The sequence below is a fragment of the Lissotriton vulgaris genome, chromosome 9 (assembly GCF_964263255.1).
Source record: "Lissotriton vulgaris chromosome 9, aLisVul1.2, whole genome shotgun sequence".
Taxonomy (NCBI): domain Eukaryota; kingdom Metazoa; phylum Chordata; class Amphibia; order Caudata; family Salamandridae; genus Lissotriton; species Lissotriton vulgaris.
In genome coordinates this window covers 1,241,071,104-1,241,085,170 of record NC_141697.1, presented here as the reverse complement: position 1 = coordinate 1,241,085,170, position 14,067 = coordinate 1,241,071,104, and the positions used below count along the sequence as shown (strand labels likewise).

General features: G+C 51.5%; 1 protein-coding gene across 1 annotated transcript in view; it reads right to left on the bottom strand.

The window, feature by feature from the left end:
• The window catches only part of STAB1 (stabilin 1), a 756,575-nt gene that overhangs the window by 209,317 nt on the left and 533,191 nt on the right, over positions 1 to 14,067 (bottom strand). Inside the window, exons 45-46 of the mRNA XM_086939405.1 lie at positions 5,706 to 5,780; positions 1,265 to 1,384 (exon numbers count right to left, since the gene is read on the bottom strand). Of these exons, the coding sequence (XP_086795531.1) occupies positions 1,265 to 1,384; positions 5,706 to 5,780 (195 nt within the window). The remainder of the gene's footprint in view (positions 1 to 1,264; positions 1,385 to 5,705; positions 5,781 to 14,067) is intronic.

The window sequence follows — 14,067 nt, the reverse complement described above, 5'->3', positions numbered from 1 at the left end:
CCAGAAGGGTGTCATGCTTCATCATCGGCGTTTGCTCCTCGTCGGGGAGGTGGTGCAACCCCCGACGGGCTCACCTCAAAGAGGGGCTCTTTGGCGGAGATCTTTTTATCCAACTGCCTTATGGTGAAGTGGGGGTGTGTGGGCGGGATGGTAAATTGCTTGGTAAAGTGATTAAAATGTAGCAAGGGGTACCGGAATTCACTTTATTCTGGGGGTCCCCCAGCTGCAATTAAAACGTGGAACTAGCTCGCTAGGTATCAACAGGTTAGGTCGAGTGACCCTAGAGAAGGCTAGAAGTGAGACTGGTCGACATGTTTCTCGCTCAGGGTAGAGTCACCCGCGATTCATCAGGACCTCATAAAAGTGAAAATAAGAAAATCAACAACATGCTCGTGTCATGTGTGTGGTGTAAGTTACCTCTGTGGATACTCCTATGCCTAAACACAGAGGGAAAATAAAGGAACAAACAATGGTTATAACGTTTCCTGTAAACCAAATGAAAATTCAAGTCATCGCCAGGGCATGAACAAGGTGTGGCATGCTGGTGGTACTCCACGTTTTAATTGCAGCCGGGGGACCCCCAGAATAAAGTGAATTCCGGTACCCCTTGCTACATTTTAATCACGTTACCAAGCAATTTACCATCCCGCCCACACACCCCCACTTCACCATAAGGCAGTTGGATAAAAAGATCTCCGCCAAAGAGCCCCTCTTTGAGGTGAGCCCGTCGGGGGTTGCACCGCCTCCCCGACGAGGAGCAAATGCCGATGATGAAGCATGACACCCTTCTGGGTGTGTGAGGCAACTACATCCAACATAATGGATGCCCTAGGGTGTCATACAAACACCTTTGGTCACGCCAGTTAAATTTTCCTTTTCTGTCTACAGGAACAGGTCAGCAACCCCTCTATTGCGTTATCTGTACTTGATACGGACACATGCTGATACTGGACCTTCCACCATTTAGAGTGGTAATTGTTGTCCGTTGATCGAGAGATCATTTTTCTCCCTTCTCTTTGATAATTACTAAATGAGGCCTAACATGACGTCCAGGGTTGTTTCATGGACCACAAAGAGGCAGGTTGTGTCTCATGCAGCATGGTCAGCGCATAGAAGTCACCCATTGGATGGTAAGAGATTCACTGACCCAAGACCATCCTGGAAGGTTACAAAGAATGTGTGCTGTGCACTACTGCACTCTGCCATTGGTACGCTATCGGCCCCTGTCATCCATTGGTCATTACACAGAGGGCCCGAGACCTACCACGGAGATCTTCCCCACACACGTCATGCCATCCCCAACATAGTCCTTCTTGCAGGTGCAGTTTCGGGTTGCAGGCCCTGTGAATTCACAATTTGCGAACCGGCTGCAGCCTCCATTATCCTACAAAAAACACAAAGAAAGAGCCATTTTACTGAGAACATCCTCAGATTGCATATTGTCTCTGAAAGCTCTCTTCGGTTACATTCCTAAAATCGTGCTTGGAAAACCGACCTTGACGTCCAACGCTTGATTGACTCCTCTGATTCCTTTCCTTGGACTGACTCTCTTCGCACCTTCCAGCCTCCGCGTGCACTTTTCTATGAGTGAAGCCTTCTCTAAGTCCCATGCCTGTCTGCCTCAATGACTGCATTTGAAGTGGCTGACACCTCATTTCATGGATCACAAGCTCCATTAAAACCTCAGCCCTGCAGGGTAGTAATCCCTAATCCCTGCCACCCTGTCCTCTCATCTCACCAGCTCTCTGCATGAGCCCACACTGCTCCCACAATCAGCACACCGCCCCCTATTCATTAATTCTGCCACCCAGAACAGGAGTCAATCGTTGAATGGTTTCCCAAGAACACAAGACTAATTCCAATGGCCAACCATAACCACTGGCTTAACCACTACCCTGGCATTCCGGAGCGGCGTGCTACTCACCATAAAGCACTTCAATGGCTCGTCATGACGAGCCATTGACGTGCTCTATGGGTAGTAGCTGCTTTATGGATACAATTACAATATATAATACAACAGGTGGGGTGGGGGCTCACAACAGGACCGTAGGGTGTAGAAGCAGCTATGTCAGATCACCTTATCAACTCAACGCATCTTTTTGTCCCGCTTTCACAGACAAGTACCATGTCTGTCCAGGTGATGCTCAGCCACTCGCCCATAAGTAAAGCAGAGTAAACAAAAACTACTTCTGGGCGGATCACCGTAATATACATTGTGCCTCATGGGCGCAACGGGCGTGGGCACCAGCTTTGTGCACCGAGGGCCACAATGGTATTACAGAACGTGCCGCAGACGCTTGTGCGTCCCCTTCAGTAATACAGATGGCGCTGGGTAACATGAAGCCGCAGTTCTGTCATAGGAGGGCATTCTCTCATTTACATGGGGGCATGACCCCATGTAAATACTTTGGGGCAGATTTACAAGCCTCTTGCGCCTCTTTTACGCCACCGTCGTGTCACTTTTGTGACGCAGCGGCGGCGCACAAGATGCGCCATGGTGCAGGATATTTACAACCTGACGCATCTGAGAGATGCGTCATGCTGTAAAGCCCTGGGTCAGAAGGAGGCATTCTGGCGCAGGGGGGTGCGTTCCGGTGCAGGAACGCCTCCTAAAAGTGGCTGAGTGAAATCTACAAGATTTCACCCCAGTCACTTTGGGGCCCATGCTGCGTCAAAACCCTGCGTTTGCTTGAAGCAGGCGTAAGAATTGACGCAGCACTGTAAGAATAGGCCCCCCTAGAGCATTGCTGGAGCTGCGTCGCGCTTGCGACGCAACTCCAACAATGCGCCACTTTTACGGCACAGATGCGTCACGCATCTGTGCCGTTTTTGCCCCATGGTGTGCCGCATTGTAAATGCGGCGCATCCATGGTGGCAGAGGAATGGCGCACAATAAGTGGCGCATCCCTGCTGATATGCAGGGATGCGCCACTTATTGTAAATCTGCCCCTTTGCCTCTGCAGTATTATGGACATGGGCGCAGAGGCAAACATGCCTCTAAGAGGCACACTTTCAGTGCGCCACAAAAAGGTGGTGTATTTTTGGTGTGCCTTCTAAAGGCATCCCTATGAAGTGGAGAAAGGGGGTCCAATGGGCCCCCAGACATCCCCTTGCAGGCAGGTGCATACATGCAAGGCGGGAATGTGTGGTGAGTAGAGTGAGAGAGAGAGTGAGTGAACAGACACAGGAAGCTGCACAAAGAGTGACAGAGAGAGCGAGTGAATAGACACAGGAAGGCGGCACAAAGAGTGAGAGAGAGCGAGTGAACAGACACAGGAAGCGGCACAAAGAGTGACAGAGAGAGAGCGAGTGAATAGACACAGGAAGGCGGCACAAAGAGTGAGAGAGAGCGAGTGAACAGACACAGGAAGCGGCACAAAGACTGAGAGAGAGCGAGTGAACAGACACAGGAAGCTGCACAAAGAGTGACAGAGAGAGAGCGAGTGAACAGACACAGGAAGGCGGCACAAAGAGTGAGAGAGAGCGAGTGAACAGACACAGGAAGGCGGCACAAAGAGAGTGAGAGTGAGTGAGCAGACATAGGAAGGCTGCACAAAGACTGAGAGAGAGTGAGTGAACAGACACAGGAAGGCGGCACAAAGAGTGACTGAGAGAGAGCGAGTGAACAGACACAGGAAGGCGGCACAAAGAGTGAGAGAGAGCGATTGAACAGACACAGGAAGCTGCACAAAGAGTGACAGAGAGAGAGCGGGTGAACAGACACAGGAAGGCGGCACAAAGAGTGACAGAGAGAGAGCGGGTGAACAGACACAGGAAGGCGGCACAAAGAGTGAGAGAGAGCGAGTGAACAGACACAGGAAGGCGGCACAAAGAGAGTGAGAGTGAGTGAACAGACATAGGAAGGCGGCACAAAGAGTGAGAGAGAGCGAGTGAACAGACACAGGAAGGCGGCACAAAGAGTGAGAGAGAGCGAGTGAACAGACACAGGAAGCGGCACAAAGAGTGAGAGAGAGCGAGTGAACAGACACAGGAAGGAGGCACAAAGAGAGTGAGAGTGAGTGAACAGACACAGGAAGGCGACACAAAGAGAGTGAGAGCACAAAGACAGAGAGAGAGAGCGAGTGAACAGACACAGGAAGCGGCACAAAGTCTGAGAGAGAGAGCGAGTGAACAGACACAGGAAGGCGGCACAAAGAGTGAGAGAGAGCGATTGAACAGACACAGGAAGCTGCACAAAGAGTGACAGAGAGAGAGCGGGTGAACAGACACAGGAAGGCGGCACAAAGAGTGACAGAGAGAGAGCGGGTGAACAGACACAGGAAGGCGGCACAAAGAGTGAGAGAGAGCGAGTGAACAGACACAGGAAGGCGGCACAAAGAGAGTGAGAGTGAGTGAACAGACATAGGAAGGCGGCACAAAGAGTGAGAGAGAGCGAGTGAACAGACACAGGAAGGCGGCACAAAGAGTGAGAGAGAGCGAGTGAACAGACACAGGAAGCTGCACAAAGAGTGACAGAGAGAGAGCGAGTGAATAGACACAGGAAGGCGGCACAAAGAGTGAGAGAGAGCGAGTGAACAGACACAGGAAGCGGCACAAAGACTGAGAGAGAGCGAGTGAACAGACACAGGAAGCTGCACAAAGAGTGACAGAGAGAGAGCGAGTGAACAGACACAGGAAGGCGGCACAAAGAGTGAGAGAGAGCGAGTGAACAGACACAGGAAGGCGGCACAAAGAGAGTGAGAGTGAGTGAGCAGACATAGGAAGGCTGCACAAAGACTGAGAGAGAGTGAGTGAACAGACACAGGAAGGCGGCACAAAGAGTGACTGAGAGAGAGCGAGTGAACAGACACAGGAAGGCGGCACAAAGAGTGAGAGAGAGCGATTGAACAGACACAGGAAGCTGCACAAAGAGTGACAGAGAGAGAGCGGGTGAACAGACACAGGAAGGCGGCACAAAGAGTGACAGAGAGAGAGCGGGTGAACAGACACAGGAAGGCGGCACAAAGAGTGAGAGAGAGCGAGTGAACAGACACAGGAAGGCGGCACAAAGAGAGTGAGAGTGAGTGAACAGACATAGGAAGGCGGCACAAAGAGTGAGAGAGAGCGAGTGAACAGACACAGGAAGGCGGCACAAAGAGTGAGAGAGAGCGAGTGAACAGACACAGGAAGCGGCACAAAGAGTGAGAGAGAGCGAGTGAACAGACACAGGAAGGAGGCACAAAGAGAGTGAGAGTGAGTGAACAGACACAGGAAGGCGACACAAAGAGAGTGAGAGCACAAAGACAGAGAGAGAGAGCGAGTGAACAGACACAGGAAGCGGCACAAAGTCTGAGAGAGAGAACAAGTGAACAGACACAGGAAGGCGGCACAAAGACAAAGAGAGAGAGAGTGAAACAATGAGACAGCTCCCCACAAACTTCTGTGGGCAGAAACACACAGTGCCCCACAGCCTCCTGTGGAAACAATGAGGCAGCAGCCCAATTGCCTCAAAGGGCACAATCATGGCATGGAAATGTTCCATTATCAAACATTGCATTTCAGAGGTAGTGGCCTACCCGGATAGTTGGTGGGTGATTATACTTTTATCAAGCGATCAATCAATGCTGAATATAAATAAAGTTGAAAAAAGACCAACAATTGATGGATCCGAGCATCATATATAAGGCCACACACAGATTGCACCGCTGGCAGTTCTATCTTTTAAGACGCTCAAATGATAAGAGAACTAAAGCCTTGAGCCAAACCTCTTTGCACGGATTGATGGGCTCGCAGCTCTGGCGCCCGTCACCGCCGTAACCTGGGAGACAGTTACACGCCACCTGCAGGGGGCGGAAAGGAGCAGGGTTAGACACCGAGGTGGAGGAGAACAGAACTTTACTTACCAAACCACAGAATAACATAACTGTAGCAGCATGAGATAGTAAAATACAGTAACTCATACAAAACAAACAAATGTGTCTGTCCAAGCATGTTGACAGACACTATCTCTGGGAGTACACACATTAGTGAGCACATGAACAAACAAGGATATGTCTGTCCGATCACACACACCATAGTAGGCGTGGGCGGAAAATCCGTTCCGCTCGCGGATTTTGCGGATTTTCGGGAAATCCGCAATCCGCGAGATTTGCGAATTTCCCGCAAAATCCGCAAATCCGCGAGCAGCGGATTTTGCTCGCACTGCTCGCACTGTTCGCGTGAGTTCGCGCCCCGCGAATAAGTGCAAAATTGCAGAAATACGATCTTAGCAAAACTGAAAGTAACTACTTACCAGGTTCAAAAGTTCAGGCTCATCATTAGTAGCCATTTCCTGGAGTGCTTCCTGAGGGGCCCCTCCAGAGTTCAGTTGCCAGTTGAAACTATTATGTGACCCTGCTCTGAACCTCAGAATAGTTACACATATGCCACAAAGGTCCTGAATTACAGCTAAGGGAGACAAGCAGGAGCCAGGCTGGAAGTTAAAATCCATTAATCAGCCCCTAATTCATTATTGTCAGTTGGGGCAGGGCAGGTGTTGTAACTAATTTTGCAACAATGAAAGCACTTAGCAAGTGCAAAAGATCACTAATCAGGGCGCACTAAGGAAGCAGGTGCCAGCTAAAAAAATATTCTGTGACACATGAATCAGCCCCAAATTAATTCAGGTCACTTGAGGCAGGGAAGGTGTGCTTTGCTTTGCCGAAAATAATGTACACTGGACAACCAGAGGGTGTGGTGATGAAACAGAGGGTGGCATGGGTGGGCCAGAGGGTGGCATGAGTAGTCAGAGAGTGGCAGTGGTGACAGAGAGTGGCAGTGATGAAGAAGAGTGTCCCAAACAGGCTGGACACGTAGAAACAACAAGTTTGCGAAACTTGCGACCCGACAGGTAAGTTCGCAATTTGCGAAAGTGTACAAAACCCTCGCGAACTGGCAGAAACACGGGCGAACACAAAAAAAAAAAAAATCCGCAAATTCGCGGGAATTCGCGGATTTTGCGGATTGCGAATCCGCAAATCCGCAAAATTCGCGAACGCGAGATCCGCAAAATTCGCTCATGCTTACACCATAGTAGATGCATGTGCCTGACCACAGGGTCATATGATCTTCATACATCACCACAGGCCCACTCTGGAACATACGGTCATATGCTCATTAGTTACACCCCAAGGGCCTCCTCTAGAGCACACACAGTCATGGGCTCCCCAGACATCAAAACAGTACACTTCTAGAGCGCACATTTCGTCCTCAGACATCACAACAGGACACATCTAGAGAATCACAACAAGCCACTTCTAGAGCTCACACAGTCATGTGGTCCCTAAACATCACAACAGGACACTTATAGAGGTCACACAGCCATGTGCTCCCCGGATATCACAACAGGACACTTCTAGAGCTCACACAGCCATGTACTCCTCAGATATCACAACATGACACTTCTAGAGCTCACACAGCCATGTGCTCCCCAGATATCACAACAGGACACTTCTAGAGAATCACAACAGGCCACTTCTAGAGCTCACACAGTCATGTGCCCCCCAGACATCACAACAGGACACTTCTAGATCTCACACGGCCATGTGTTTCTCAGAGCTCACAAGAGGACACTTCTAGAGAATTACAGCAGGCCACTTCAAGAGCTCACACAGTCATGTGCTCCCCAGACATCACAATAGGACACTTCTAGAGCTCACACAGTCATGTGCTCCCCAGATATCACAACAGGACACTTCTAGAGCTCACACAGTCATGTGCTCCGTAGACATCACAACAGGACACTTCTAGAGGTCACACAGCCATGCGCTCCTCAGACATCACAACAGGACACTTCTAGAGCTCACAGGGCCATGAGCTCCTCAGAGATCACAAGAGGACACTTCTAGAGCTCACACTGCCATGTGCTCCCCAGACATCACAACAGGACACTTCTAGAGCTTACACGGCATGTGCTCTCCAGATATCACGACAGGCCACTTCTAGAGAATCACAACAGGCCACTTCAAGAGCTCGCACAGTCATGTGCTCCCCAGATATTACAACAGGACAATTCTAGAGCTCACACAGCCATGTGCTCCCCAGATAACACAACAGGCCACTTCAAGAGCTCACCCAGTAATGTGCTCCCCAGACATCACAACAGGACTCTTCTAGAGCTCATACAGCCATGCGCTCCTCAGAGATCAAAAGAGGACACTTCTAGCACTCACACGGCCATGTGCTCCTCAGATATCACAATGGGCCACTTCTAGAGAATCACAACAGGCCACTTCAAGAGCTCACACAGTCATGTGCTCCCCGGATATCACAAGAGGACACTTCTAGAGCTCACACAGTCATGTGCTCCCTAGACATCACAACAGAACACTTCTAGAGCTCACACAGCCATCTGCTCCCCAGATATTACAACAGGACAATTCTAGAGCTCACACAGTCATGTGCTCCCTAGACATCACAACAGGACACTTCTAGAGGTCACACAGCCATCTGCTCCCCAGATATTACAACAGGACAATTCTAGAGCTCACACAGTCATGTGCTCCCTAGACATCACAACAGGACACTTCTAGAGGTCACACAGCCATGCGCTCCTCAGAGATCACAAGACGACACTTCTAGAGCGTACACAGCCATGTGCTCCCCAGATATCACAACAGGACACTTCTAGAGAATCACAACAGGCCATTTCTAGAGCTCACACAGTCGTGTGCTCTCCAGACATCACAACCAGACACTTCTAGAGCTCACACGGCCATGTGCTTGTCAGAGCTCACAAGTGGACACTTCTAGAGAATTACAGCAGGCGACTTCAAGAGTTCACACAGTCATGTGCTCCCCAGACATCATAACAGGACACTTCTAGAGCTCACACGGCCATGTGTTCCCCAGATATCACAACAGGACACTTCTAGAGCTCCCATAGCCATGAGCTCTCCAGATATCACACCAGGCCACTTCTAGAGCTCACACGGCCATGTGCTCCTCAGACATCAGGACAGTTCTAGAGCTCACACAGCCACGTTTTCCTCAGGAATTACAACAATCCATGCGCTCCTCAGTCATAATACAAACCTCTTGCAGGGCTCACACGGCCATGTGCTCCTCAGACATCACAACAGGACACTTCTAGAGAATCACACCCGGCCACTTCAAGAGCTCACACACTCATGTGCTCCCCAGACATCACAACAGTAGACTCTAGAGCTCACATGCCCGTGTGCTCCTCAAACATATTACAAACCTCCTCCAGGGCTCACACGGCTATGTGCTCCCCAGACATCACAACAGGACACTTCCAGAGAATTACAGCAGCCCACTTCTAGAGCTCACACAGCCATGTGCAACCAGACATCACAACAGGACACTTCTAAGGCTCACACGGCCATGTGCTCCTCAGTCATAATACAAACCTCTTCCAGGGATCATACAACCATGTGCTCCTCGGACATCACAACAGGCCTCCTTTGGAGCTCACACAGCCATCTGCTCCCCACATATTACAACAGGACAATTCTAGAGCTCACACAGTCATGTGCTCCCTAGACATCACAACAGAACACTTCTAGAGGTCACACAGTCATGTGCTCCTCAGATATCACAACAGGACACTTCTAGAGGTCACACAGCCATGCGCTCCTCAGACATCACAACAGGCCTCCTTTGGAGCTTACACAGCCATGTGTTCCTCTGACTTCACTTCAGGCCTTCTTGACACATCTGACATGAGCTCTTAAGATATTCATAAGCCTGCATCTAAGCACCGTACATGTGTTCCTCAAACAGGTCCAGCAGGCCCTCTTCTGAGCACCAGATAACATTGAAGGCCTGCGTCTCAGCACATGGTCCATGTCACTCAAAGGCAGCTCTGAGCACACGACTATGCGCTTCTCAGATATAATCCACCGGTCTGCATCTGAGCACGCTGCTGAGCGCTGCTGAGCGCTGCTGAGATGGTATCCTGAAGCTTGTTCCGAGTACACCGTGGTGTACTCCTAAGGCATCCTCAACAGAGCCACTTCTGAGTAGTGGCCAGGCACTCCTCAATCATCCGTATGCAAATTCTGAGGACATGAAGGATGGTTTCTCAATGCAAGCGATTGCGAGCATACAAGGAAAAATCTGTCAGGAGGTGGATTTTCCACGCTCGCGCTCACCAACTTGACGTTGACGAGCGCTAGCGAGGAAAACAAGCATTTACAATGCAATGGTTTCGCCTTTAGAAAAGTTAGAGTTATTGGCATTGCTCATGACATTTCTTTTTTTTTTTTTAACTTATAAATAAATGGCATTGTTATTTACATTGCCAACAGCTCTCACAGCCCACACAGATCACACAGCTCTCTCAGCCCACACAGCTCTCTCAGCCCACACAGCCCTCTCAGCCCACACAGCTCTCACAGCCCACACAGCTCTCACAGGCCACACAGGCCACACAGGCCACACAGCCCACACAGCCCACACAGCTCTCACAACCCACACAGCTCTCACAGCTCTCACAGCTCTCACAGCCCACACAGCCCACACAGCCCACACAGCTCTCACAGCCCACACAGCTCTCACAGCCCACACAGCTCTCACAGCCCACACAGCTCTCACAGCCCTCACAGCCCTCACAGCCCACACAGCTCTCACAGCCCACACAGCCCACACAGCTCTCACAGCCCACACAGCTCTCACAGCCCACACAGCTCTCACAGCTCTCACAGCCCACACAGCTCTCACAGCTCTCACAGCCCACACAGCTCTCACAGCCCACACAGCTCTCACATCCCACACAGCTCTCACAGCCCACACAGCTCTCACATCCCACACAGCTCTCACAGCCCACACAGCCCTCACAGCCCACACAGCTCTCACAGCCCTCACAGCCCACACAGCCCACACAGCCCACACAGCCCACACAGCCCACACAGCTCTCACAGCCCACACAGCTCTCACAAATGCTCATCTCAATTCCACTCCAAATTACACATAGAAGCAAGTTTTCTCAAAACAGTTATCTACTCTTCAACATTCTCCCCTTTTTCTCTGCATGCTCCCGCCAAAATAATATCTTTCGAGAAACGTTGAAGTCTTGGGCAAAGAATGCAGATCATGTTTTTTAAAACATATCTCAAAATCATTCAACTCCCCTGCTTGATCCGCTGTCAGGGTAGGCAAGTATTAAAAGATCTCTTGCCCTTCTGGGCCTAGCCAATGTAAAAGAAGGGAATTCTTCTGTTCAACAGAAAGAGCAGTACCACACACAGGCGCATAGTGCACAAATACATTCTTCCATATCTTCCACTGTATCTCTTCACCAGGCAGCATGAAACATTTTTTTTAAAGGTAGAGGTACAATATTCTGCATGGTCTTTTGCCTCCTTCGCTTACAAACAGTAATTACACAAAAAGAAATTTAACCAACAGTGAAATAGAAACAAAAATGATATCATTTAACATCGTCCACCGTACACCAGTGACAACTCCAAGGCTTCGTAAAACAAATGCAAGAAAAATACTAGAAAATGCGCAATAAACAGAAAGAAACAAAATAAGTCTATGCGCTCACTGGATACATCCAGCACGTGTCAAATGTACCTTTTGTTACATGCACACCTGTGCATTCTAGTGTTGAGAAAGCAGACAATGCCAAGGGCCAGTGAGACACCACAGTTTACTTAGACGTGCACATCTTACTTGGGGCCATTTCAATTCACTGCATATACACCCCACCACCTGAAGCGAGCATGGAAGGTCGCCGATAGGTGCTCTTAACAGAACACGCGAAGGTATTCATGCATTGCCACAACACACGGGCTTTTCATCAAATCAGTACCAAGGCGGAGTACAAATGAGGGTGATGCTGTGTGCAGCCAGCGGCACACGCCGCCACCCCCTAGAAATAGATCGTGATACAATAAACATGGCAGGGACAAAGCGGAAGAAATGCGGGTGTCACAGCTGCGGGCCGGCGACCGGCTGCAGAGGGAGGCATTGGAGAGCGGTGAATGTGCTGCAGAATGCGGCTCACCCCCAGGGCCTGCCGGGCATCCCAATGACCGCCCCACGCTGTGACATGCTGCCTGCCCCGGCCCCCCTCGGGAGACCCTGCCATCTGACACCCCACGGCAGCGCACGAGCCACCGAGCATCCTCGGTTACTTACGGCAGCAGGCAGGTCCTTGACGCCTCAGGCTCTCCGCACGTCCCCCGGGGCTGGGGTGTCCGGCGGCTCCTCCCGCTGCCAAGGGCCTGCAGCCACCGTCCGGCAGTCTGCGCCGCTCTCGTACCTCCTACCCGGCTCCCTGTCCGCAGTCTCCTCCCCGACAGCCCGGAGCAGCCACTCAGAGCCGGGCGGATTGTGCTGCCGCCGCCGCCGCCGCTTCTAATCAGATGTTGGCAGCTGAAGGAGAAGCAGGAATGCGCGCTCGTGTTTTTGCTGCTGCCTAGGCCAGGCAACTCCCCCTCCGCGGCGCTGCTCGCCGAGATTACCTATTTCTGTCCTAGGAGAGCGGCCGGCCGGGTCTGCACTGCTGCGGCACGCACGGCCAGGCTGACACCCGATAGCTGCCGGGGCTCGTGCTGCTCAGGCCCTGTGACGAAATGCAATGCTTGCTGCTGACAGAAAACAATCATTGCACTGGCGTTTCGCTTTCTGCTTTAAATTAATTACGCCCAGTCCTCTGAGAAAGGAGGGGATTATTTTCAGGATTGAAAGAGCCTCCCCGAGCCCGTTATTCTGCCTTTTTTTTTGGTTCTAAAATGGATCCAGTGGAATGACATACTCATCTCCAGGAATACGCATTACGCAATACGCGGGAGGGGGCGGGAAAGGAGAGGCCGGAGCAGGAAGGCGGGCATCAGAGAGAAGCGGGAGGGGGCGGGAAAGGGGGAGGAGAGAGCTGACGACGGCCGGCCGGAGCAGAAGACGGGCACCAGGAAACGGGAGGGGGCGGGAAAGGGGGAGGAGAGGCCGGAGCAGGAAGGCAGGCATCAGGAAACAAGCGGGAGGGGGCGGGAAAGGGGGAGGAGAGACGCTGACGACGGCCGGAGCAGGAAGGCGGGTGCCGGCAATGCCGGACCAGATTCGGGGGCGTTCCCGGCGTCGCGTGACGTCGGCAAAAGCCAAAGAATCTCGGGAACGCCCCCGTGTCTGGTCCGGCATTGACGGACGCCTCTCTGTTCCAATGGCTAGCCTCCATTTATGGAGCTAGCCAATGAAGCAGAGGGGCGTGTTCAAGTCACCCATACTAGAAACTACAGATTTCTCTGGAGGCGGAGCCTAACGGCTCCGTCCCCCAGCGAAACCTAACAAGCATTTACAATGCAATGGTTTCGCCTTTGGAAAAGTTAGAGCTATTGGCATTGCTCATGACATTTCTTTTTTTTTTGTTTACTTATAAATAAATGGCATTGCTATTTACATTGCCAACAGCTCTCTCAGCCCACACAGCTTGCTCAGCTCTCACAGCCCACACGTCCCACACAGCCCACACAGCTCTCACAGCCCACACAGCTCTCACAGCCCAAACAGCTCTCACAGCTCTCACAGCCCACACAGCTCTCACAGCCCACACAGCTCTCACAGCCCACACAGCTCTCACAGCCCACACAGCTCTCACAGCCCACACAGCTCTCACAGCCCACACAGCTCTCACAGCCCACACAGCTCTCACAGCCCACACAGCTCTCACAGCTCTCACAGCCCACACAGCTCTCACAGCCCACACAGCTCTCACAGCTCTCACAGCCCACACATCTCTCACAGCCCACACATCTCTCACAGCCCACACATCTCTCACAGCCCACACATCTCTCACAGCCCACACAGCTCTCACAGCTCTCACAGCCCACACAGCTCTCACAGCCCACACAGCTCTCACAGCCCACACAGCTCTCACAGCCCACACATCTCTCACAGCCCACACATCTCTCACAGCCCACACATCTCTCACAGCCCACACATCTCTCACAGCCCACACATCTCTCACAGCCCACACAGCTCTCACAGCTCTCACAGCCCACACAGCTCTCACAGCCCACACAGCTCTCACAGCCCACACAGCTCTCACAGCCCACACAGCTCTCACAGCCCACAATGCAGCAATCACATAACACTACACATGCCTTCACAACACACCAATTA